General features: G+C 41.5%; 1 protein-coding gene across 1 annotated transcript in view; it reads left to right on the top strand.

Annotated features, from left to right (window-relative positions):
* The window catches only part of HSD17B12 (hydroxysteroid 17-beta dehydrogenase 12), a 90904-nt gene that overhangs the window by 53118 nt on the left and 11851 nt on the right, over nucleotides 1–25935 (top strand). The window contains exons 4-7 of the mRNA XM_056850687.1: nucleotides 9189–9299; nucleotides 13788–13852; nucleotides 15069–15113; nucleotides 20873–20907. Coding sequence (XP_056706665.1) covers nucleotides 9189–9299; nucleotides 13788–13852; nucleotides 15069–15113; nucleotides 20873–20907 — 256 coding nt within the window. The remainder of the gene's footprint in view (nucleotides 1–9188; nucleotides 9300–13787; nucleotides 13853–15068; nucleotides 15114–20872; nucleotides 20908–25935) is intronic.

Raw genomic sequence — 25935 nt, 5'->3', positions numbered from 1 at the left:
CCAGCTAGGTAGAATACAGCTCTTCACCCATGAGCCTTTCCGGAGTGATTTAGGAGGGTAGAGGGATAGTGCAACAGCTACAGGTGAGACTATACTGCATAATTTTTTTTTAAAAAAAACCCTATTCAGAAGGCCTCTGAAGGTGACTGTTACCTTGAGGTTTTGATACTGTTAGATTTTAAGTGATCTTTATCAGTATTATTCAATATGTATGTTGCTAGCCACCTTGCACTTTCTTCTGAAAAGAAAGATGAGTTATTTATTTAATAACTAATAGAACCGATCCGGTAAACATATCTTTCAGTGTAAATAAATATAAAGTGCTGCATTTAGGGGCAATGAACCCAGACTTTATGTGTACACTAATTAAGTCTGAACTGGCAGTAATTAACTCAGGAAGGAGATAGCTGATTGAAAATACTGTCTTAATATGTGACAGCAGTTGAAAAAAAATAAGGTAGATTCCATGCCAGAGATTATTTGAAAAGGAATTGAAAATAAAAATGGCAGATATTGTAATGCCTTAATATAAAGCTATAGTGTGACCACTCTTGAAATCTGGTATATAGTTCTGGTCACTTTTCCTTAAAAAGGGGGAGGGAAGGTATCAAAGAGCTGGAAAAAATACAGAGAACTATGACCAGATAATCATATGTGGACGTCTATGAGGAAAAGAATGTGTGTGTGTGGGGGGGCATTATTTAGGAAAAAATGTCAGTCACAGGCTGAATAACTACTATTTCAGTCTGTTTTCAGTTGTAGGGTCAGTATGGATAGTGTTCTGCAATAGAATTTGACCATCTAGGAAGCATGCTGCACCATATTTGGTCACTAAATTATATCATAGTTAAAACCACTTGGCTCTATTTGTCAAATGATATTAAAAACAATTAAGTTGTATGAAGGACTGTTTGCATCTCAAAGATTGTGTTTTTACCCTAGAATACTTCAGGTGCACACAGGGCAGGGAGAAATAAGCGAGAAGATGAGGAACGTCTCTACTTTTTCATATACATTTGTGGAATTCCCTTTCTCCTTTTTTTTTTTTTTTTTTGCCCTGTGGCAAGAAATATCATTGCATATCTGAACTACACCTTGCAAGCAATTCCAGACATCATAGTTCCAACTGTAGCAAAGAAGAAGTAGTGGGGACAAGGTCCTTAGCTCTTGCTTCTTGTTCCAAATTGTACCCCTACTCCAGTAATGTCTCCCTGTGCTGTCCATGGCTTCCAAATTGCAGAAATGCCACATCTTTCATTGGTTGTCAGCACAAATTGGCTTATAGGTTGTACGTTGATTGCTACCCACTGTATGTTTTCAGAGAAGAATAGAAAGGTTTTCCAGTGGCTAGAGTGAGGCACTGTATTAAAACTTCTTAGGTGTCTCTCCACATGGGTCTTGTCTGCAGTAATTGCTGCCAGTAATCTAAGTATTGCAGTTGCTTCTTTTAATTACACTGTTTAGCAACTGGAGCACATTATCATTTCCTTATTCTGCTTGCAGCAAACATCAAGAATTTTGTGTACTTGCAGAATTGCAAAATTCTGGTTTTTTTACATACTGGCTAGCCAGTATGTAAAAAAAACAGAATTTTGCAATTCTGCAAGTACACAAAATTCTTGCAAAATTCTGTTTTTTTTTACATACTGGCTAGCCTGATCTTGTCAGATCTCAGAAGCTAAGCAGGGTCAGCCCTGGCAAGTATTTGGATGGTAGACCTCCAAGGAATACCAGGGTTGTGATGCAGAGGCAGGCAATGGCAAACCCTCTCAGAACGTCTCTTGCCTTCTAAACCTCACAAGGGGTCTCCACAAGTCAGATGTGATTTGATGGCAAAAAAACACAAAAACTCAAAAAACCAAGGTCCCTTTTAGTGGCATGCTCTACAAGACTCTATATTATATTATATTCAGCAGTATAACTTGCCACTCGTGGTGTTTTTTTTAATTAAAACCACTGATAAATGATGTATTAATACATGGTTTAAAATACCTATGTGGTTATGGATATTAGTCACAATGTCCATGTTAAATTACTTTGACTAAGAATAAAAATCACAAATCTTCATTATAAAAGAAATGAGAAGGCTTATGATAGTAGTCATTGTTACATTTCTCTGCTAATACAGTGACCGCAAGATTTCAAACGTGAATGTGTAGCAATAGAGCAGATGTAGCTAAAAATAGCCTGCCTCCACCTCCCTCCACAGAGATGTTGAACTTGATTTTCTTCTGACGTGATCACAAGACCACTGCTGCAGTAGGGGCTTAATGCTATTTACGTCGTTATTTTGCATAGCAGCATATCCCTGGGGATTTTGAAACAATGCAGCTGTTTTTGAAAGCTGAAGTAGGAAGCAAACACTTGCATCTGCTGTTGGGGGGAACGGAGGGGGGGGAGAAAGCAAGAGGTGACCAACAGAATACAGTTAGGTTCATGATTCTGCATGAATGGACAAACAATCACGGGAATGGCTTTTTTCAATGGGGAAAATTGTAAGAATATGGCTACTACTTGTTTTTATGAATGACTTCTTTCTTTTCAAGCTGGTGCCTATTTTTATGGATTATTGAAAACATAAATTTCCCTCCCAGCTGCTGGTAAAACTAGGAGAAATCACTGAACAATTTATGATGCAAAATGGTTGTATTTATGTTATTCTAATGTACGGTTGGTTTTATTATTGATTTTTCTAGCCCCCCCGTACACTGTACTACTTGTCCCAAAAAGGGAATTTTAATGAGAACATGCACTGTGTGTCATGTTATAGTGCCCAGTAGCCAAATTCCTCGCACAGAAATCCCATCTACACAAAACAGCTATGGAGGTTGTTCCAAATAGCTCCATATGGTGATTACCTACATGTAGCGAGCAACTTGTGTGGCCTGCTTCATACAAAATGGCTACCACGTAGAAGCCACCTGACATTCTCTGCACATGATAGCAGCCACTCTTTGTAGCAAGCCATTCGGATGCAGTAGGTTGCCATGCAAATGAATAGCTCGCTTTGTGGAGCAGCTCCCAGTGAGATGCCATTCTCGGTCTGAGGAGGAAGGCATATTCAGATTGGGTGATTCCCATTGCTTGCTTGGGGAAGCAGGAACTAATCTTTCACTTCCTGTCTCCTATGTGGGAATTGGCCCCGCTTTTTAATTTGTTTCCTGCCTTGCAAAGGGAGGGCAGCGTCAAAGCAGCTCTCTGCTGCTGCTAGGCTCTTTGTTAGGAATTGTAGTTTTTCTGCTACTAATCTTCTTTTTAATTCCTCTCCTCTCTCCTCACATCTAAGCCTCTCACTCTCTGCCTTTTTTCTCCGTCTTTAGCGTCTGTGCACTTTAGTTTTAGTCTCGCTGCCCTTTTCCCACCAAAACAAGATGGCGGACAAGAGCCCCAATGAGTACATCTCAGCGGAGGATTTCCATAGGGAACAGGAGATACATCTCCTTTCCTTCTGCCCTCAACTCAAGCATGCCAAGGAGAAGGAATGGCATACTGTGGACTTATGCCGAGCTGTACGTATCTGGACGACATCCTTATCTGTGCTACCAGGGACCTGAGTGTCAGACCATGGGTTCCTGATAAACAGAAGCAAGAGCAACCTCATGCATCACAGAGTCTGCAGAGTTTGGGTGTTCTGATAGACACTAAGACGAATACCCTCTTCCTTCCAGCGGACAAAGCACTCAAGTTGACCAGACTTGCTGGGGAGACGCGAAAAGCGAGAATGGTACCTCTCATGTCCTTGGCCAGATTGCAAGGTCTCATGATCTCTTGCATTTCTGCAGTACCTTGAGCTTGGCTTCACAGCAGACCCCTTCAATGGTTGCTCCTACCTCATCAGCAGGAGATTCTAAGGAAGAGGGACAAGAAAATACTCATTTCTTGTGGTGGATCAGACCCGACAAACTAGCCAGAGGTCTTCAGTATCTTCACGATCCCCGATCCGGCTGTTTACGGATGGCATCCTCTTGGGTTGGGGTGCAGCCTTGCAGGATTGCCTAGCCCACTCTCTGGTCCGCTCAAGAAAGGACTCTCAATATCAATGCCCTAGAGATCAGGGCGATAATGAAGGCACTCCAGGAGTTCCATTGTTTTCTGAAGGGAAAACATGTATTTGTGAGGACCAAAACTTTTTTTCCCCAAGGCCCACCTGAACAAGCAGAGCAGCTTTCGGTCCTCTGCCTTACACAATGAAGCCATCCTGGACTAAGCCGAGGCCAGCCTCCTCCTCCTCTCTGCAGAACATATTCAGGGAACCCTCAGTGTATAAGCAGATTGGTTGAGTCATCAGAGCCTGGACAAAGCAAAGTTGTCCCTAAACCAAGAAGACTTCTATCAAATAACAATAAGGTTTGGGACTCTAGTGGTGGACCTCTTTGCATCAGTGTCAAACCACTAGCTTCCAAGTTTCTACACCGGATATTGTCATCCAGGGGTGAAACAAACAGAGGCTCTTCTGTCTCCATGGCCTCAAGGTCTCCTGTATGCATTCCCCTTTCTCCTGATAATTCCAGAAGTGTTGAGGCGTATCAGACAGGAACATGCCATAGTCATTATCATCGCTCTGGAGTGGCCCAGGAGACTCTGGTTTCCAATCTTGATGGAGCTGTCTTACCGGGACCCATGGAGACTGCCGGATCGTTAGGACCTCCTGCTACAAGGGCAGATGTGCCACCCAGACCTGGTCATTGAGAGGAAGAAGAAGAGTTGGTTTTTATATACCGACTTTCTCTACCACTTAAGGGAGACTCAAACTGGCTTACAATCACCTTCCCTTCCCCTCCCCACCTTCCCTTCCCCTCCCCACAATAGACACCCTGTGAGGTAAGTGAGGCTGAGAGAGTGTGACTTGCCCAAGGTCATCCAGCTGGCTTCGTGTGGAAACAAAGTGGGGAAGGAGTGGGGAAACAAATCTAGTTCACCAGATTAGCGTCCGCCACTCATGTGGAGGAGTGGGGAATCAAACCTGGTTCTCCAGATCAGACTCCACCGCTCCAAACCACTGCTCTTAACCACTACACCATGCTGGCTCTGAAACAGGCTGTTAGCCCAAGCCTAAGAATTGGAGATTGCTGATACCATCTTAGCCTCTTGTAAACCTTCCACCTGCAGGATCTACAGTGCCTCTTTAAAAGTGTTTTCTCACTGGTGACTCTGGAAATATCTTGATCCATTGATGCCAAGTATAGCACATTTGTTGTCTTTCCTACAGGATGGCAGCTGACAGGGCCTTAGGACCTCGACTCTATGCAGGCAACTGGCAGCTATAGCCACCTTAGTGCCACGAGTTGGTGGGTTTGCAGTAATGAAGCATCCTCATGTCAAATCTTTCCTAAGAGGCATAGCGATGACCTGTCCAGTGGTGATCCACAGGTTTCCTACCTGGAGGCTCCACATCATCCTCTCAGCTCTCACCAAGTCTCCATTTGAACCCCTCCAGGAAGTTGAGCTTAAGTAGCTTCATATGAAGATCCTGTTCTTGACAACTGTAACTTCGGCCTGTAGGGTGTTGGAGCTGGGCACCTGGTCAACAAGGGACAAGGTTAACCTATGCCCAGACCCTACCTTTGTTCCAAAGATCAATTCTCATTTGCATAGGGAACAGTAGAACATCTCCCTTCCTTCTGCCCTCAACTCAAGCATGCCAAGGAGAAGGAATGGCATACTCTGGACTTAACACTGAGCTCTACGCATCTACATTCGGCATACTGAGCCCATCAGAAAATTGGACGCCCTGTACACCACCCTACAGCTCTGAACAGAGGCAAGGGCATGTGGAGAGCATCTATCAGCTACAGCATCAGGCTCTGCATAGACCTGGTCCTCCATCTCCACACTTGTCCGTCACTACAAGCTGTACTTATACTCATCAGCTGATGCCAGTTTTGGCCGAAGGGTCCTGCAGAGTGTGGCAGTAGATGTCTAATACCCCCCTGAGACTGAGACACAGCTCTTGAAAGTCCCAATCTGCCCTCCTCCTCAGAGCGAAAACAAACATTGGCTCCGATTACACGACTCCTACCTCAAAAGGCCCCCAACTATGGGGCCTTAACAAAACTAGCCAAAAGATAGAAAGATGGGAGAAAGCACAGAGCCGTGCATCTGACCAAAGGCGAATAGCCAAACCTGAAAAAGCCAAATAATTATTCAGCATTTTCGGGAATTGCCTATTCGGCTTCGGGCAGATTCCCAGGTTTTGGTATTTGGTCTACCCAAAACCTGAATATCGCCAAAATAGCTAATTTCGGGTTTATTTTCAGTTCAGGTATATTGATATGGACAACTCTAGTTGGGACCAAAGAAAATGTGCAAGTTTAGTTTTAGTAGGACTAAGGGATTAAACCAAAGGCTGCACAGAAGAATTAGGCTTTTGTGAATATTTTGAAAGAATAAAAGCAGCAACACACCTATTTTGGGGATTTATAGGAATAAGGGACAACAAGGGAAAATAAATGGAAGTCATTTAAAAGTTCAGGACACCGTCAAGCATCTGAAGAGTGAGGGAGCTGGAGGAGTGAAGGCCCTAGGCCTCTCAAAAGGTTTATTTTTCTTCATAATTGTTACAAGCTGTTTCTTTACATATTTTAAGCTAGCACTTGATTTTATGCTGACTATTTTTAGGGTTTTTAAAATCTTCCTTCTAAATTTGAGGCTGTTTTAAATTGTTAATCTACTTTAGCTACTCATTTTGTTTTTAAAGTTTTATTTGTAAACTGGCTCATAGATATTTATAGGGAAAGGTTGGGTTTCAGTATTTGAACAAAATAAGTAAATGTGTTTGGAAAAAGTCAGAGGAGTAGCAAGGTCACTAATGAGTTCTGGTTATGGACATACACAGTTATCTTGCTTGGTCCCTGTAACAAAACACAAGAATTATTTTGGTGACAGTTCTTGATAGAAGCAAGAGGACTGAAGCATGACACTGGAAAGCCAAAAACGAAGGTTAATAGGATATGAACCATTTAATAAACTCTGCAAGAGTTTATGCAACCGTACATTTATTAGCCTTTAAATACAGTATTGGTTGTCTTTGCTGCAACATACCAGCATGGAGGAAACACAGGTTTTTGCCTTGCTGTATAGTGAAAAGCAACATGACCTGACAGTAGAAGAAAGGAAAAGGAGGAGGTGGAGAGAACCAAAGCTTTTTGCCTACTCAACAGAGTAGTTGGTGAAGTAAATGGATATGGAGAGTATATGACAAGAGAGAGGAAAGCTAAATTCAGTCTTGGATGTGTTTAGTTTGCAACAGTGACATACATCCAAGTGGGAATATCCAACAGGCTGGTGTAGATGCAGGAAGACCTGGAGAGGGAAAATTCTGGAGCAGAGAAAGAACTGGTATCATCAACATTTAGGTAGAACTGAAAGCTACCAATTGTGAGGTCATCCAAGGACAGCATGGGTAGAGAATAATAGGGGCTAAGAACAGTTCCTTGAGGGGGACTGCTGAGCGGGGTGCAAAGGAAGATCTTGCCACTGTTAACAGTATTGGCAGAAAACAAGCTGAGAATAGTCAGTCTCACACTTTGGTTATGATGGGAGATTTCATGTTTATATACTGCTTTCTAATATAGTTTAAGCTGGGGCCTGAGAAATGGTGGTTAAGCAATAAACCATTCAAAATGTTTAAAGCTTTTTCTATGTGGTACAGCCTGTACTGTGCCTGCATCATGCAGAGAATGTTAACATGTGGCTCTGTCTGGTCCTAGGAACATCTGTAGCTTCCTGTTGGCAATTTCTGCAGTTGCAGCAACAGTCTTGAAACGTTGAGAGCTTGACTGGGGTTTTCCCTGCTAGAAGGGTTGGCTGTGTGCAGCAATGTGACAGATCACAATTTACATTCTCCATGTGGTTATATGTCCAGGGATGAGCTAAAATGTGTAGCAGTCCTTCCCCCCCGGCCAGAAAGGCTATTTTAAATAGTACACATGAAGCTGCCTTATACTGAATCAGACCCTCGGTCCATCAAAGTCGGTATTGTCTACTCAGACCGGCAGCAGCTCTCCAGGGTCTCAGGCAGAGGTCTTTCACATCTACCGCTGAGCCATAGCCCCTCCCCCTAAATATGTAATTACTAGTAATGCATTGCAAACTAGTAATAACTTTATAGACTATGTCTAACATTAGTTCTTTGACCACTAGGTCCTCACAAATAGAAGAGGCAATAAGTTCTAAGTACGTTCTGTCTTTGTTCTGTAGTGCTATGTATCGTGTTTCGTAGGAAAGTGAACACTTCCAACCTATCTCCTGCCTTAAATACCTACAGTATTAATTGGTTATTGAAAATGTCTTAATTTTTATGATGACCTTGTTGCCTATATAAAAACCCATATCTAACACAAAATCTGTTGGGATCAGTAGTATGTCATATTCTGAGCCTTTCAGGGTGACTTCAGCTCTGTTTGTGGAAAATTGCAAGCAGAAGAGAGCTTAAAAGTTGCCATTTAGATGTTCAGTAGCTCTAACCATGTGTCATTGTTAGGATATAAGGAATGTATGGGGTGTACTTGAGGACATTGTAAGACCTGCTTACTTTTAAGGCCAGCTCAGTTTGCAAGAACTGAAATTTATCTCAGTGTGCAAGTATTTCACACATTCAATAGTTAATTGTCATAGTAATTAACAGAGGGATTGAAATGACTCATTTAGATAGGATATTAAAAAAAACAACTCTTGCAAGAAAAAAATTAGTAAAGCATTGCACTGAAAGAATTAACTGATGAGTGAAGAATATGAAGTTTAATCTAATTTTTAAGTTGACAGTTGTCTGTTTGGAATATAACTGGCTCTCCAAAACACTTCGAGTGCAAAGAGTTGACATAGTAACAAATATTTTATGTGGTGTTTTGGGGTCAGTTTGTGTACAGTGTTTTCATTTTCCCATTCATTCTAGTGGAGATCAATCATACCCTAATAACATTTCAGTTTTTAAAATAAAACTGTTGTGTGGAAGAGAGGAAGCATAAACCATTGTGTCACAGCTTACCTCATTATTGAATATGTGAAGTACACAGTGGTACAAGTTAGCTAAAATGCTTTTCTGACAACATGTAACCCCAGTGATACAACTCATATAAGCTACAGGCACCTGAGCCATTATCTGATGAAGATGAGTGCATGCAATAATGGTATGCTTCATAACATAAGGCAAAATATTCTGCGCTTATTCTTTTCTCCTTTTGTTTCAGGTGGAAGGTTCAATGTAGAAACAAAAACTATTGTTGGTGACTTTGAAGATCGAGAAGCTGTTTATGATAAGATAAAAGAGGGATTGGAAGGCCTTGAGATTGGTATCCTAGGTTTGTATCTCACTTGGTTTCTAAAGTCTTTGCAGTTATGTTCTAGAAAAAATGACAAAGAAAACAGAAAAAAATCATACATTTCATAGCATTATGTCTTGTTGAAATGAACTTTGAAGATGTAGTTCATACAGCTGTCAACAAGTGGCAAAATTTGTTCTTACTACAAATAGCTTGTCCTTCTGAGAAAGTACTATGTGATTTGTATACTTCATACTAAAACCGTTTGTGCAGATATCCTTGCACTAAATCTTGAACAAGAAGGTCCTACCTAGCCTATTCTCACAGGCTGGAGAGAGCAGCCACCTTCATGGCTGATGCCAGCCTAGACTCCATGAAATTCTCAGCAAGGGTTATCGCATCCAATGTGGTGGTGCGTCAGCACCTCTTGCTGAAGTCCTGGGCAGTGGATACGCTCTCTAAATCAGATGTGGTGACATGGCCATTCCTCGGAGGCAAGCTCTTTGGTGACATTGTAGATTACATCCTCATAGAAAACAAAGGTCAAGGAAAAGGCTTTGCCTTTCACCTACAAACAAGATGACAAACTCTCCGAAGGCTGTGGAATTCAGCCCCAATCCAAAACCCCAAAATGTGTTCCTTTTGACTCCTAAGGAGAAATCATCCACCAGACAACTTACAGCATTCACAGCTGTTTCCAAGCTCTGTCTGTTCCTTTCTCTCCCAGTCAGCTGTCAGTTCTAAACTGTCAAGAGTTCTAATTGCCACTCTCAGGATTCTGTTCGAACTCCCTGTCAATTACGGGGTTCTATGACCGGGACAACCCTTTAGAATACAACTGTCTGTCACAGCAACATTATTCAATTCCTATATTTTTCTTTGCTCTTCTGCCTTTGCTTACGTTGGGTAGAATGATGTTTCATTGGAATGATGCTGGAGAACTACCATGGTATTTTAGCTAGAGTTGGACTGCAGAAACTTGAGGTCAAACTCTTGGTCAAGGATGAGGCTTACTGGATGGCCTGATCTACTCTTCTGTGAAGATAAAGTGAATGCTGATCCAAGTGCTTTAGTAATTTGCTAGTTAATATACAGCACTGCAGTTGTAATGTTTCCTCTGTTTGGAGAGAAAAAAAGAGAACCTTCCCCAAGAAGAGTCAGACCAATGGAAGTTTCCTTGCTTGACCAAGGGAGTAATGTTTGACTCATTAGTATATTGAATTAGTTTCCTTATTATGACATGGTAGTCTTGCTTTTCAAATACCTTATCTGTGCAAGAACGTCAGTGGAAGGAGCTGCACTGTTTAACTGTTCATCAGTTTTTCACTGCATGTACAGATTTATGCAAGAGCCTCAATGATGGCATGGCTTCTTATGATCAAAGAGAAGGGAAAGACATTTACAAGTCATGGTAGACACAGTGCAAGTATATATGCATGGGAGCGTTTCCTGCATTAATTTTGGTTCTTTGTCCTTAATGTAAAGGCAAACACACACACAACCTACTAAAAAGGTCCAGTATAGTCTGGGAGCACCTTTTATAACTTGCCCCTTTTATAACTTGCCCCTTTGAACCACTTAACCTGTGTGGATCTGTTTTTGCAGCCAAGTCATGCTTGTGTACTGCATAGAATAGATGCATTGCATAGAGCAAGGAACCCAAACCCAGCCTGTGTGTGTTTTCCATAATGTGTGAAGATGCTTAAGAAAACTACAGATGGGGGGAATTATCTTGGTTTTCAGAAGATCCATACTTTAATTTATATTTTGTCAGCTGTCACTCTGTGCATTGGGAGGTGGTGGTAAGTTTCCATGGAGATATTAGTTTGTGTAATTTAGAGTTTGTGATGTATCATTTCATTGAAAAATAAGCTTGAAACAATTACTATTCAGTACACTTTATGTGCTGCCAATCGGTTGGGGGAGACAGGAGGGGAGATTTCACAGATTTGAAGAGTGTGAAAACAGCTTTGTACAGTAGTTTGAGTTGGCAAATTCCCATATAATAAGTCTCTGAATAGCATAGAAGCAAAACAAAAACCTTTCAAAAGCAAGCAGTATTTGAAAACATAGAATATTTAATGTGGTAAGACTGTCATTAATGAGATTTCTTCTGCACTGTTCTTGCACTCTCTCCATCTTTGTCTTCCCCTGAAATTCTTTACACACTGCCTTCCAGGAAGTAGCACACTATATGTTGGTTTATGCTGCCATCTAATGTCCCAGTGATGCTTTGACTGCAAGAATTCCTTAACTGCATCTCTTGTGGATGCTTCCTCATCTTCCAGATTACTACACAGATATGTTTTTGGAGAGTCATTGCAAGTGAATAGAACCACAGTGGATGCTTTGCTGAAGTGCGTCATATGCAGCTAGGAGTGCTAATAATGGAAGATCATGTGCTAACATTTAATAATAAATATAACTTGCTCTAATCAGTGACACAATGGCTTTATTAGTCTTCCTGGGAAAGAAAGATCTTGTCATTGTGGTGCATGCCCATCTAGATTAGATTACTGCAGTGGCCTCTACATGGGCTGCCCTTGAAGATTGAATGGAAACTGCAGTTTATAACAGAATGCTGTGGCCAGAGTGTTGACTGGAGTGGATCATGGAGACCATATCACTCCAGTCTTGTTCCATCCCAGTTTGCTTCCAGACTCAATTCAAGGTGCTGGTATTGGCCTTTAAAGCTCTCTCTATATGGCTTGGGGCCAGCATATTTTACAGACTGCCTTCTCCTATATGAACTTACCTGTCTACTTAGATCATCTTTGGAGGCTCCGCTTTAGGTGCACCTGCCATCTGAGGCTATATGGGTGGCAACCTGAGAAAGGGCCTTCTTGGTCATGTCACCAAAACTTCCCACTCCCTCCTCAGGGAGATTTGTCTGTCTCCCTCTATTGTTGTCTTCCACCACTAGGTCAAGACTTTTTTGTTTTGTTTGGCATTTCCCCAATAACTGTTATTGGCCCACCTCCCTGGTTTTGGTGTTGTGTGTTCATGTGTTTGTATGTTTTTATTGAATTGTTTTTTATATTATTTTTAAATGCTGTTTTAGTGTCCTAATGTTTTGATGTCTGCCACCTTGGGGACCCTGTTTGTGTGGAAAGGAGCCTTTTAAATGTTTTAAATAAATAAAATAATTAAAATGGAAACAAATATGTAGCCATTCCAATTTTTCTATAGCCAGAACTGTGTTTGATGCTGGAATTAACACCTTTCAGCCCATTCCTGAGGGGGGAGGGGCAAAGCTCCTTAGGAGCTGGTGTGACCCTGTGCCAGCGCAAGTGCCCACTTATCCTGTGATAAGGGGCACTTATGCCAGCAAGGAGGGCATTTATGCTGGCCCCTGGGTGGGCGTGGAGCTGTGCCAGCTTCCCCTGCCAGCGCTGCTACTCCAGGAACTAAATCCCAGAAGAGGCAGCATACGGCAGCGTTGGAGGAGGGGCATTCCCAGGGGCGTGGCTGCCTTTAGGCAGCTTCCTCACCCCTTTCAGCCCGGGAACGACCCTCAGCATGGCTATGCCACATGTTTTGGTGGCGTAACCCTGCTAATCTCAGTGGGGCTTTTTTGCCTTTTTTCTAATTTCTAATTTTTAAAAATAGGTTTTTCTTCTCCATGGTGGCTGGGGAGCCTCTTTGGCAGTGGTGTGGCTGTGCAGTTCTTGGCTGCCGTGCAACCCTTCCCCCCTCAGGAATGGGGTGTTAGAGTCACTTTACTCATTTAGTCTAATCAACAGGTTTGATCCTGTAGTAAGTCTGCAACTGTTTTCCCACATGTGATTTAAATAAAACAACTACTACAGTTGTAAAAACTGAAATATTCTCAGATTTCTACATTTCCTTTCTCTGGGATGGAATGTTTGGAAGGTGTTGGACCCAAATAGGGGGGTTATTTTATGTTCTTAGTGAGGTGTTCTGTTGGGAAGACTTCTTCTCTTAGCCATTTGCCTTTAAGGTTCTCTATAATTCTGAGAAGGAAGGAAGAACATGTAATTCCAATACAGGGCTAAAACTTTAAAGAAAACTACTTATGGTTAATTGGAGAAGAGGACAGCACAGATCCATACAACCCTCACAAAAGAGATCAAAAATGTCTTAACTAACAACCATACTAAAGAGAACCACAGGGAATTCACACATGTTAAGATTGGCTAACTTTTCTCCAGGAGGACCTTTGACTGTTAAGAAGAGCACATGTGTATACTATGTCCGTTCTTGGAAAAAAGGGGAGCCATTGGAGCTTTCAACAATATTTTTAAAGTGCTTTTCAGCTTCTTGTCTGAATGGACCACCTTTAACAGAATTATTTGAATTGTTTTGCCTTTCGAGCGCTCTCCTCTGCATTTTTAAAACTAAGAAATATGGGAAAATTTATTTGAAGTTTAGTTATCATAACAGATGTTGTCTGGGTATAGGTGCATATGGTTAAAATTAATGGCTGGATATTAAAGCTGCACAAATATTAAATTAACAAGTCATGCCTGCTGTGAGCATGTTCAAATAAAACATATTTTATTTCAGTAAACAACGTGGGTGCTTCATATCCATTTCCTCAATACTTTCTTGAGCTAGCAGACCTAGACAAAGTAAGTGTGCCCTGTTCCTTTTGTCATGTTTTAAAATTATGTTTGACATGTAAAAAATTAAGCATAGGTTTGGTAAGCTAATATTAAACGTCATGGTTTCTAAATCTAAATTGCTGGGTAGAATTTGGTATCGAGAAACTGAGTGGTTTCTATACAGACCCATAGGCAATAATTAGAATATCAAAACTAGAATTTATGATGACTGAAATCATAATTCTTTTTAGGTGTTTGTCAAAGGCAAACCCAAAAATACTGTGGAATGTGTTAAAATATACTGATTTAAATTCTTAAGGTTTTTACATCTAATACCTAAATATACCATGTTTATGGGTTAACATTTCTAACATTTCTCAAACATAAGGCTTGTAAAGTGTTAAAAATTTAAAAAGACCTTTAGCTTCAATCATATATCAAATATTATGCATAAAAATAGGCAGTACCATTGTTGTGTCCAGTTTCTTTTAAAAGTAATTTGAAAAGTGATCAAATCCAACAATAAGGAAGCCATTCAGCTACTTTTAATAGCATGGTTCTTTCTGCAGCATATAGAATACCTCATTCTTTAGCCATTGTTTTACTAATCTATTTGAAAATGTGTAAATAATTTTTGGTATACAGTGACTTATCAAAGGCAACTGTATTGAGTAAGAAACATAAGCTTTAGGTTGTCCAGTTTTCTGTCTTGCTGCATGGCAAAATTGGGTGTTGAATCCTACGATTTTGTTATGTTAAAATGCTTTTCTGCAACACAAAATGTCTTATGTCATGGGACGGTGCCTTATGCCAGAGGAAAATATGAGTGATGCTAGAATAAAACGAGGAGCCAATTCAGGTTTTTAAATACAGATGTGGTAATCTCATTACGACAGGTTTCAGTTAACCTAACCACATGCTGAAGTGGTAGGATCCAGCTCACAGTTAATTATAGTATGTTTTTACAAGACTGTTAATCTAATTAACAACCGTACATATAATTTACTTTCTGTGGGGTTTTTTAATCTTCTCTGAGTATTATGTATTGAAGTGGCCTGTGCGATAGTTCAATTTTTGTTGCCTTGTTAAATTTTAATGTTGTTACTACTTTGCCACCCACCTGCTTCTGTATCTGAATATTTATAAATTTATAATGCATCTCAGTTACTGTAGCTCTTGGTTTTTCAAGAACTTATAATATAAAGTCATCTTTTGTTGTTGATGACCTTTTTCCTTTTTGCAGACAATTGACAGATTGATTAACATTAATGTCTTGTCAGTATGCAAGGTAAGTGTCATTTGGGAAGAATTCTATAATAGCCTTAAGCTATGTTCACACATCATAAACACATTGGAGCCTGTGATTGGCAAGAACCTGGTTAATTGTTGGGCGTGCACACACTCATCTTCCTTTCCTGTAGTGGCCGGCCAATTCTGCAGATGTCTTCTTCAGTCTGTTGTAAAGTCTCAGTGTGGTCTGTTCTCTAAGAGGAAACCACACAGGCTTTCCTAGTGACCAGAATTCTTAACTATGGCTAATCCTGGTTTATAGTTCCCCTTAATGGGAAAGATACAAACCTCAATTTGTTAAGGTGTCCACATTTAAACTCATGACAACTTGGCATTAGATTAGCAGCCTGTCACGTCATGGGAGGAAAGTCAGAGCAAATGAGCCTGATCAACCAGGTTCATGTCTGTCATAAACATTTGTTGGCGACATCTTAATGAATCATTGTCTTTTTAAAAAAATTAGCGTCCATATACAGTGTGGTCTCTGTATTGCAGACAATAGTATGATCATTTTGTCTGAGGCAGTGTACATATGTACATTAAAGTGGCTTGCAGTGCTGAGAACCTGGTTTGGGGTCTTTTTAGAGTGAGTGTGACTATATCTGGCACAGGAATGTTTTGCATCCTTTGGCGATCTCATAGCTACCACCTCCTCCCCATCTCTGAGGGGAGCATGGTACCCTGCAGCTAGTTGCTTGAGACTGGCTCCTTCCATCTCAGGCACTCAACTTCAATACAGATTGCTCTTCCTAACATTTTTTGGCTGGGACATTTCTTTCTAGATAAAGAAAAGGTAAGCTGCCCTTAGAATTATTTGTACCATCGCTCTGACCAAGCCTGAGATGTGTAGTAGTCCTAACTCTGCTTCTGTTCACTTAGTCCCAGTCAACCTATTCATTCTCTGAGAATCTGATTCTTGGAAGCAGAATAAAAAATATAAAATAAAATGTTAAAGTGATTCTAACTGGAAAATTTGGTGCAGAATCTGGCACTTATGGCCCGAGTTTACACATACCACTTTTAACAAGCTTCCATTTGAAAATTTGATCCAGTTTCTTGGATTTACAGCCCATTCCTGAAGGAGGGAAGCAAAGTTCCTTTGGAGACAGCATGACCCCGCGCTGGCATAGGTGCCACCTTATCACGGAATAATGTGGCACCTATGCTGTTACGGGGGCAAACATGCCGGTATCTGGGCGCTGCCATCCCCCAACGCCTGCCCAGCCATGCCAGCAGGGCTTTCCCGGAAGGGAAAGCCTGGGCCGGTGTGGGAAGGAGTTCCTGGAGGGGGGGGAGCTGCCCATCTGTTTCCCACCCACACATAGCCTTATTCCTCAGAAGAGATTAGTTTGATGGTCCTACTGATGTTGTTTATTTATTTACTACATTTATAGTCGGCCTTTCTCACTGATACTCAATGTGGATTATACAGTATAAGTCAATACAGTCAATAGGGTGAGATATCTAATAAGCAATGTACTAGGATTATACAAATCTGAAACAAAGCAAACTGATTCACAGGAATCACCTTCTCCCCTTAGTGCGGATTCCTGGCCAGATTACTGCTTCAAACTAATATGTGGTCTTCCTGAGATTTTTCAGGTAGATGATACCTGTGAAATAGTAATAGATTGTCTGAAAAAGAATCACTGAGATTACATGGTTCATCTTTCTTTCCACACGATTGTTTAGTTGAAAAGCTTTAAGTAATTGTTAATAAAATTTGAATTCAAAAAAATAGCTGTCATATTTAGCTCCTTGACAAAGTCTGCTCTCACTTCTCTTGTTTTTATAGGGTTTTTTTGCAATATAGGGGAAGCAGTTAGTAGTTACACTTCTAATGTGTTAATTGCTTTATAAACTTGATTATCACTTTCTCTTTGATCTAGGTAATTTTGATTTGCATTTTAGATATCATGCTGAGTAGGGTATCCAGGGCTGCCTAGTTAAATCGTGGATTACAGCCTAGCAGTGCAATCCTATGTATAATGACTCCAGTCTGTGTTTCGACTGGCGTTAACTTTGCATTGGGTTGCAAAATAAGTCTCCCCAAGTCCAGGTTAGTGGTTACACTAGTCATGGGATGCAATTTTGACATGCAGAAATGATCACAGCATCTTACAGGGAAACATGAATATTGATATCTTTAATAAAGCAGATCACTTGACAAGAGCGTACTAAAATGTGCCAGATGGTTGACCAGGATAAGGTCATATGTGAAATATACATAAAATGGCTGTCTTTAACCTGCTTGTATTGTAATATCCATCTTCCATTTTAACTTCTACCAACTTCCTTTGTAATTTCAGTAGTTTTGTTTATCCCAGCCCAATTCCATCCTGTCTACTGCACTTATGTCAGTGAAAATTATTAAAAGAATGGAGGTAACATGCAACAAAGGTGGATTTGCATTCCTTAGCCCTGCCAGAGCAGACTAGTGGTCAATCTAGTCCATCATCCTGTTTCATACAATGGCTAATCAGTTGCTCTAGAGGACCAACAACTTCCCCTGATATTGTCTCCTAGCACTAGTTTTCAGAGGGTTACTGTCTTCAACTATGAAGTTTCCTTTTAGTCACTGTAGTTAATAGCCATTGGTGGAGCTGCCTGTGCTAGTGGCCATCACTATATCAACTGGCAGTGAATTCCACACTTTAATTGCTTGCTGAGTGAAAAAGTACTTCTTTTTATCTGTCCTGAATTCATTGCCCATCAGTTTCACTGGGTGTGTTCAAGGAGAAGGAGAAAAGGTTTTCTCTCATCCCCCACCCCCACACTATCCCTGTTCCTCTCATTTTAGCATTCTATGGAAACGTAATTGGCCATCTAGTTTGAAGTCACAGCCCTTTAGAAGACAGGAAAAGAATAACCACAACTGCAGTGGAAACCAATTTCTTATTTTTTTTCTATACATCCTTCCAAGCATAGCTGCCCAAACTAGTTCACAATAGTAAGCAAGGCTAATCAAAAAAGAAAAGCACAATAATTGCATGACATATGTAAGAGCGTAACAGAAGAATAGAAAGTATACAAAGTATTCCTCTTACTAGGCACTGAGCGGTCATTGCATTTACCAGTAACTTGAATCTCTGAAAGGATATTAATGCTGCTTTTGACTGTTATGAGGGTACCTGCTATCTTTTCTATCATAAAATTTGGGTTGTCTTTTTAAGAAAGGAGCTCAAAGATTTTAAAATTCCAAATACTGGCAGCAAAGTATTTTTCCTTTGTATGCTTAGCCATAATGTAATGTCATGAGTGTCACTTGTATAACTGAAGCAGTTACATCTAGCTGCTCGGTCTGGTTTCAGTATCATTAATAGGATGACATAACACTTGCCTCAAAGTTGAACTTTGTGCTGTGTAAAACAACAGAAATGGTTAATCATTAAGTTCTAATGATAACTGGCAGGAGTACTTTCAGCAGTACAAACCCCACTGATTTGTTGTATTAAAATGCAGAGGGTTGGCTATTTCCGTTTTCCATCCTTCTCACTGAAATCCAGTGTGCTCCCTGAAATGTGGCTCTTGAGGGTAGATGATCCCTCGGGAACAGTGTGGAGTGGAACACAGGAGTGTATGATGGGAGGGGAAATTAGCACACACACACCCCTTTGAGAGTGCAGAAATGCTCTTCTCATGAGAATAGACTTGGGATCCAGTCTGGAATATGTATGCAGAATTTAATTCTGAAGACAGGCTCCAGGCACTTGCCTGGAACAGTTCTATTTAGAAAAAGGGTTGGTTATATATGCTCATTTCCTTTACCTTTTAAGGATAATCAAACCGGTTTACAGTCACCCTCCCTTCCTCTCCCCACAACAGACACCTTGTGAGGTAGGTGAGGCTGAGAGAGCTCAAAGAGAACTGTGACTAGCCCAAGGTCATCCAGCTGACTTCATGTGTAGGAGTGAAGAAACCAACCTGGTTCACCAGATTAGAGTCCTCCACTCATTTGGAAGATTTGGGAATCAGGCCTGGAATCAGACCTGGTTCTCCAGATTCGAGTCCATCGCTCTTAACCACTATACCATGCTGACTGATACCTTGATTTATTTTACAAATTGAAGCCAGATTTCTTCTTGATACAGGCTGATTCTGTTTGAAGGTGGCACAGTTCAGGTTTTGTATTGATCTCTTTTCAGTGAAAATAGCACCTTTAAAATCAGGTGCCAGATTTGCAATCCATTAATAGTTACAGAGCTACATCTTCTTTAGTGTATTATGTACTACTGGCATTGACTGGAACAAACCATGCTTGTGATCTTCATGGGGCTTGCAGTTTTCCCTCTTATGGCAGTAGCATCAGCCTCTTACAGAGAGCTGAATCGCACGCCTTTACATGGCAAAAATGAGAAAACACTTTACCTCTCATACTTCAGTTAGGTTTGCCAATCTAATACTGCTGTTTATGCAGAAGAGGTTAATACCCTCCCCCATTCTGTAGATGTGTCCACATTCCAGAAAATGGGAATTGAGTTAGACCTACCTATAGTAGGCTCTGCCCTGACCTGGATGGCCCAGGCTAGCCCGATCTCGTCAGATCTCAGAAGCTAAGCAGGGTCAGCCCTGGTTAGTATTTGGTTGGGAGACCACCAAGGAATACCACGGTTGCTGTGCAGAGGAAGGCACTGGCAAACCACCTCTGTTAGTCTCCTGCCATGAAAACCCCGTAAGGGCTCGCCATAAGTCAGCTGCGACTTGAAGGCACTTTACACACACACATAGTAGGCTCTCCTATAGAGAGTGTTTAAGAGTGGTGGACTCTAATATGGATAACTTGAGTTTGTTTCCCCACTCCTCCACATGAAGCCTGCTGGATGACCTTGGGCCAGTCACAGTTCTCCCAGAACTCTCTTATCCCCACCTACCTCACAATGTGTCTGCCATGGGTGAGGCGAGGGAAGATGATTATAAGTTGTTTTGAGACTCCTTAAAGGTAGAGAAAAAGTGGAGTGTAATAACTAACTCTTCTTCTTCTAGTTAGCACTTTCTGGTTTTGTGTATTCTTTCTATGTAACTTCATTAACTATCACTTGCTAAGATTGTTTTTCAACCAAATATTTCTGTTGCCATCGATGACCCAAAAAAATAACTGGAATTAAGTATAAACATATATATACTCAATTATATTTTACATTTACACCCCTAAAATACAGTTGATTGCCTATTATCCAGTAGATAAAAGCTTTTGTTTGCTTGAGTGGCTGTTTGATTCAGAAGAATCAGTGATGGAGTAGACTGAAAGGATAGTCGTTTACACACTTCCGGATATTACCCACGAAACCTTCCTTGTACTACTCCCTTCATCTGAACCCTATACAGTGGTGATGTTCAAAGTAGACTGCTTGCACCTCTGCCATAATTTGGAAGCTAACTTGTTAACTGAACTCGAGAAGCAAAACTGCAGTATAAAACTGTTACTTTGCTACAGAGCTTACACCAAGACGATGCTTGGATGGCCGTGATAATGCCGTAGAAGGGCAAAATGAGAGAGAGGGAGCAGACTCTACTTCTCTGCATTTTTACAAATGCTGATGAGTTGATCTGACTCATTGCACATGTCTTGTGGCAGAGCCAAGTTATAAAGATAGAAGAAAAATAAGCTGCCTCCACAACTAAGGCCTTCAGTTCTAGACTACTTTGAGGTGAAGAGGGGTCAGCTTCTTTATGAGGGGGCAGAGAACGGCTTTCCTCAATCTGGTGTCTACATCCTACACAATCACCAGGGTATCTTTCTTCCTTTTTTCCCCCCAGATGACACGATTGGTGCTGCCCCGCATGCTGGAAAGGTGAGTCACACAAACACTTTCCAGACAGTCATCATTATTTATAGGGGAGAATCCTTTCTTTGAAAAATTCATTACTATGACTAATCAGCCTGGCCTCCATGTTTTAACGGCAGAGTAATGCCTTGTGAGTCATGGTTTTGGGTGCATGAATCATCAGACGGTGGAAGCCTTTTCCACTTGATTCCCTTTTTTATTTTCCCCTCTCCTTTCTCCACTGTTGTGGAGATTTTCTTTTAAAATGGAATTAAAAAGCCCGTCTGACTCATCGGTGCGAGCGCAACAACCTGCTATTCTGCGGGGGTGGCTATGGTTCCTGGGATGTTCCTGGGAATAACCTTCTTAAAGCCATTTCTCAGAGTCACTGGAATCAAAATGGGTTTAGAGAATAAGCTCCAGTTATATGGCAGGTTAGAGAAAAGGGTAAAATTGTATACAAAAGCAAGAGGCACGTGTTAATACATGGCAACTGTTCAATGCCAGATACACATAGAATCATAGAGTTGAAAGGGGCCATACAAACCATCTAGTCCAACCCCCTGCTCAATGCGGGATCAGCCTAAAGTATCCCTGACAAGAGTTCATCCAACTGCTGCTTGAAGACTGCCAGTGAGGGGGAGCTCACCACCTCCCTAGACAGCCAATCCCACTGCTGAATTACTCTTACTATAAACATTTTTTTACTAATGTCCAGCCGGTACCTTTCTGCCTGCAATTTATATCCATAATTGTGAGTCTTATCCTCTGCTGCCAATAGGAACAGCTCCCTGCCCTCTTCCAAGTGTGTGTATGTGTGTGTGTGTGGTGCTGTCAAGTCACAGCCGACTTATGGCGACCCCCTTTTTGGGGTTTTCATGGCAAGAGACTAACAGAGGTGGTTTGCCAGTGCCTTCCTCTGCACAGCAACCCTGGTATTCCTTGGTGGTGCTTAGCTTCTGAGATCTGACGAGATCAGGCTAGCCTGGGCCATCACAGCCTTTCAGATACTTAAAAGACAGTAATCATGTCCCCCCTCGACCTCCTTTTCTCCAAACAACATTCCCAAGTCCCTCAGCCTTTCCGCATAGGGCTTGGTCTCCAGGCCCCTGATCATCCTCATAACATAATGCATCTTTCATAAAATGTTGGTGAAACTAATGACTCATAGGGGCTCTGTTGAGGTTTCCCAATCATTTGACTGATGTGTGAGAGAGTCCTTATAACAGTATTGGCACATTGCCTTCCAGAATTTTGTTCGGCTTCTGTCTTCAGTATTCTTATAGAAGTCTATGTCATGTGGGGTCATTTTGCCTTTTCACTGTTGAGACTGTCTGAGATAACTGGATATGGCATGTCAGTCTTGCTGGAATGCCACTGTTCTGGTGTTCTCATGGTATATTTCCTGCTCAACTTGGCTAGTAGAAGTCCTTCTGCCTGCCCCTACTGACTTGCAGTAATTGGATTACAGAGTAAAATATTTCAAACGTATTTCATGAACTTTTGAATATCTTCCAAATCCAGAAATTGTGTATACAGTGAAGTCTCTTTCCATGTGCTCTATGTGCATAGCATTCATTAGAAGATTCCCTGTGATTGAGAGTGACATACCATCCTTTCCTGTGGCAAGAACAATCATAAAACTTTCCAAGAATTCTTACAGTATCCAAATTAGCTTGAATGAGATGGGTCTTTTTTCTATGCTCTATAGTCTGTAATTAAAAACATGTTGTGATTACATTTGGTGATGCTCTGCCAGACCTCTGAGTATATTTGGCCTTTTTGTTCTTTATTTTGGCTCTCAAATCACAACCAACTTTATGGCGACCCCATAGGGTTTTCAAGGCAAGAGATAATCAGAGTTGCAGAGTTGGTTTGCCATTGTCTGTGTCTACATAGCAACGCTAGTATTTCTTGGAGGTCTCCCATCCAGATACTAACCAAGGCCAACCCTACTTTAGTTTCTGAGATCTTACAAGATCAAGCTAGCCTGGGCTATTCAGGACAGGGCTCTTTTTTCTCCCTCCATAGGCAAAAAAGCTTCTTTTTCAAGGATTGTTATTTTCCCAGTTTCTCTGTTACCTGAGGTAGCCTCTAGTACTTTGAAGAAAAGTAGCTTGTGTGTGGTGATCTTGTTGCACGCACTGTCTTCGTACTAAATCTGAAATGTTTGTATGACCTCAGCCCTGTTCTCCCCATTCTTCTCAGAATGATTTCTACTGAATGTTCAGAATGCTCATATTTACATAAGTATTTATGAATTTCATCGGCGGTGCTCGAAGTGAACTTGCCGCTGTTGCTGTTGCTGGTCCATTGCCCTCTTCTTCCAAACCCTGTATTCAGACAGTCATGTCCCGTGTAAGAGAGAATGGAGAGGGTTATAGCCTCCAAGTCATATAGCTGTAATATTTGTTTGGGAACATTCTTGCAATGCTATCTTAATCATGTTTTGGAATGAACGAGCAAAAAAATGATAAAGCACACTGTGTTTTAATAAATGAACATAATAAATCAGAAGATCAGATTGTGTAAAACGTCTTGATTATTAAGAGATTTTTTTGTATACTTGCATATTAAAGCCCATGAATACATTGAGAGACAGTTCAGAGGACTTGTAATTTGGTAAACTTCCACTTGTTCAGTGAGGGGAAAGGCTATATTTAATGTGTCCGGCAGTTTTGGAGTCTGGAATGCAGAATATTACTTCGACACCACTGAGCCAAAATGGATTCAACAAATGACCATATTCAAATGCCATCTGTCTGATATAGTTCTGTCATCTTCTGTAGTACAGGAGCTACATGCCTGCTGCTGAAAACGGTCATTCCTAAGTTATCATCTTGTCCACCCAGTAATGTATAGTAAAAAGAACCTGCGGCATATCATTGCACTCTTTCCCTGCCGCGGTTGAAGTTGCTATGTTTAATTTTTATTTATTTTAAGTATTACACTTTGCTTCTCCATATAGATAAATGCAAGGCAGCTTAAGTTGATTACATGTTACTTGAAGAAGAGGAGATGCAGGGCTGCTATTTTCATTTGCTTTAATGTGTAGTTTCACCATAAACATAACATGTTTCGACATCCGTTTCAGTTGTACCATATCTTTGATTGTTGCCGCAGCTTCTTACAGCTAGAAGGAAAGCATCACACTGAAATGTTGGCTTTGGGTACAGGTTGGAATGACAAGCTACTCCTTTAAACTTGGCACAGGTGTATCTGTGAGGGCAGCATATCACCAGACCCTTCAGGTTCCACCCATGGAGAACCAGGAAATAAACTTTATTTACATACAGCACATCGGTATTTTAAAACGTGTATTTTCTGAGGAGGAGGGTGTTTTCACTTGACAAATAATGAATCCTTATTATGGAGAGCATTCCATCATGCAGAGAGAGCCAAACTCTACACCCTTGAAGCCACCTCATCCAGCATATCAAAGGATATCCATGCTGCTTTAAAAAGTACTGCTGATTATCTCCAAGCAGGTTTTTTGGCTTGCGCAGTACTGTCTTTTTTTGTCGGCTGCCTTTATACTAGAGAATGCAACATAGGCTGCATCCCAAAATCCTCTATCTGGAGATGGGTTCCAGGAGTGAATCGTATGCTCCTTGGTATTCAGCTGCCTTCTGTGTGGATGTGAGAGAAAGAGACTGAGGCTATGAGCTGGTTCGGATGATCAGTGACCTCACCTCTGCAAGTAAGTGCTTAAGTAAGCAACTTCTGTGAGCAGAATAACATGGGAGCAACCAACTCGTATGACTATCTGTTCCCTCCTTGGAACTGGAAGATTCAAGTTACAGATTTTCTGCTTCATAAGAGGAACCACAATTTCATATCAGTTTCCAGCTCCTACATTACTCTTAACGTTTTAGTGAGAGTGGAGCTGGCTTTGATTGTTAGAATAGAGAGACTGCCTGAGCAATACATGTACACTGAGATGCAGCCTCTGTCCTAGGGAATGTTCTGACTTCTATTCAGCAAAAGGATTTAAGTTCTGTGATTAGATTAGATTCATCCTTCATAGATTCATCCTTCATAAAGCCAAATTCACTACTCTTCCATACTTTGTATAATTATACCTCACAATGAAGGGTTCACTCCTCAATGCATTGGTGTACTATTTGAATTGGAACCACCATTCTCAATCAATATTAACCTATTTGACATTTTGCCATACTTACAGCTCATTCCTAAGAGCTGCAGCGGCCAGGTACAGCGTGGACGTGGTGGTGCCATGGCACCTCCAAAGAGGTTTGGCTGCTGCAGTGGGGGGGAGGGAGGGGGGTTCAAAAAAGAAAAATTATAAAAGGGGAGAAAGGCCTCATTGAAAGCAATGATGCTGCACCACCAAAAAGCTGACGCAGCACCGCTGTTGCTAAAAGGGGCATTCCCAGGCTGAAAGGGGTTAGAAAGCTGCCTGCCGGCAGCTCCATACCCCAGGAACACCTCCCAGGACGCCAGCATGAGGACTTGTGCCGGCAGGATACAGGCGGGAGACCAAGCCAGCATCTGAGGGCTGCTCTGCTGCTGCAGTCCAGGGGGGGCGGCACAAGTGGCACTCCGCCGGCGTCCGTGCCAGTTTCCACAGTGCAAGTGGCACAGATGCCAGCATAGGGGTCACGGCACCTCCTAAGCCCATTTGGCCCCCAAGCTCAGGAATGAACTGTTTGTAATGGTGTGCATTACAGTTGGGGCAGACAAGCTTGCCGTAACAATAAAAGGCGAGCTTAAATAAGAGCTTCCCCTAAAGGAGCAGGTTCATAGCATGGGGATGTTCCTGGACGCAGGCCTCCTGTTGGATAAACAGGTAGTAGTGGTGGCCAGGGGTGCCTTTCAGCTGATGAGTCAGCTGTGGCCCTTCCTGGGCATGAAAGATCGTGCCGCTGTGGTACATGGCCTCGTAACATCTAAATTAGAGTTACTGCAATGCGCTCTCCATGGGGCTGCACTTGAAGACTGCCCAGAAGCTACAGTTGGTACCGAATAATGTGGTCAGGGTATTGACTGGAGTTGTAGGAACTATATCACTCCAGTCTTGTTCCATGTACACTG

Source organism: Euleptes europaea, chromosome 6 (genome assembly GCF_029931775.1).
Source record: "Euleptes europaea isolate rEulEur1 chromosome 6, rEulEur1.hap1, whole genome shotgun sequence".
Lineage (NCBI taxonomy): Eukaryota > Metazoa > Chordata > Lepidosauria > Squamata > Sphaerodactylidae > Euleptes > Euleptes europaea.
This window is presented reverse-complemented; position numbering and strand designations above follow the sequence as displayed.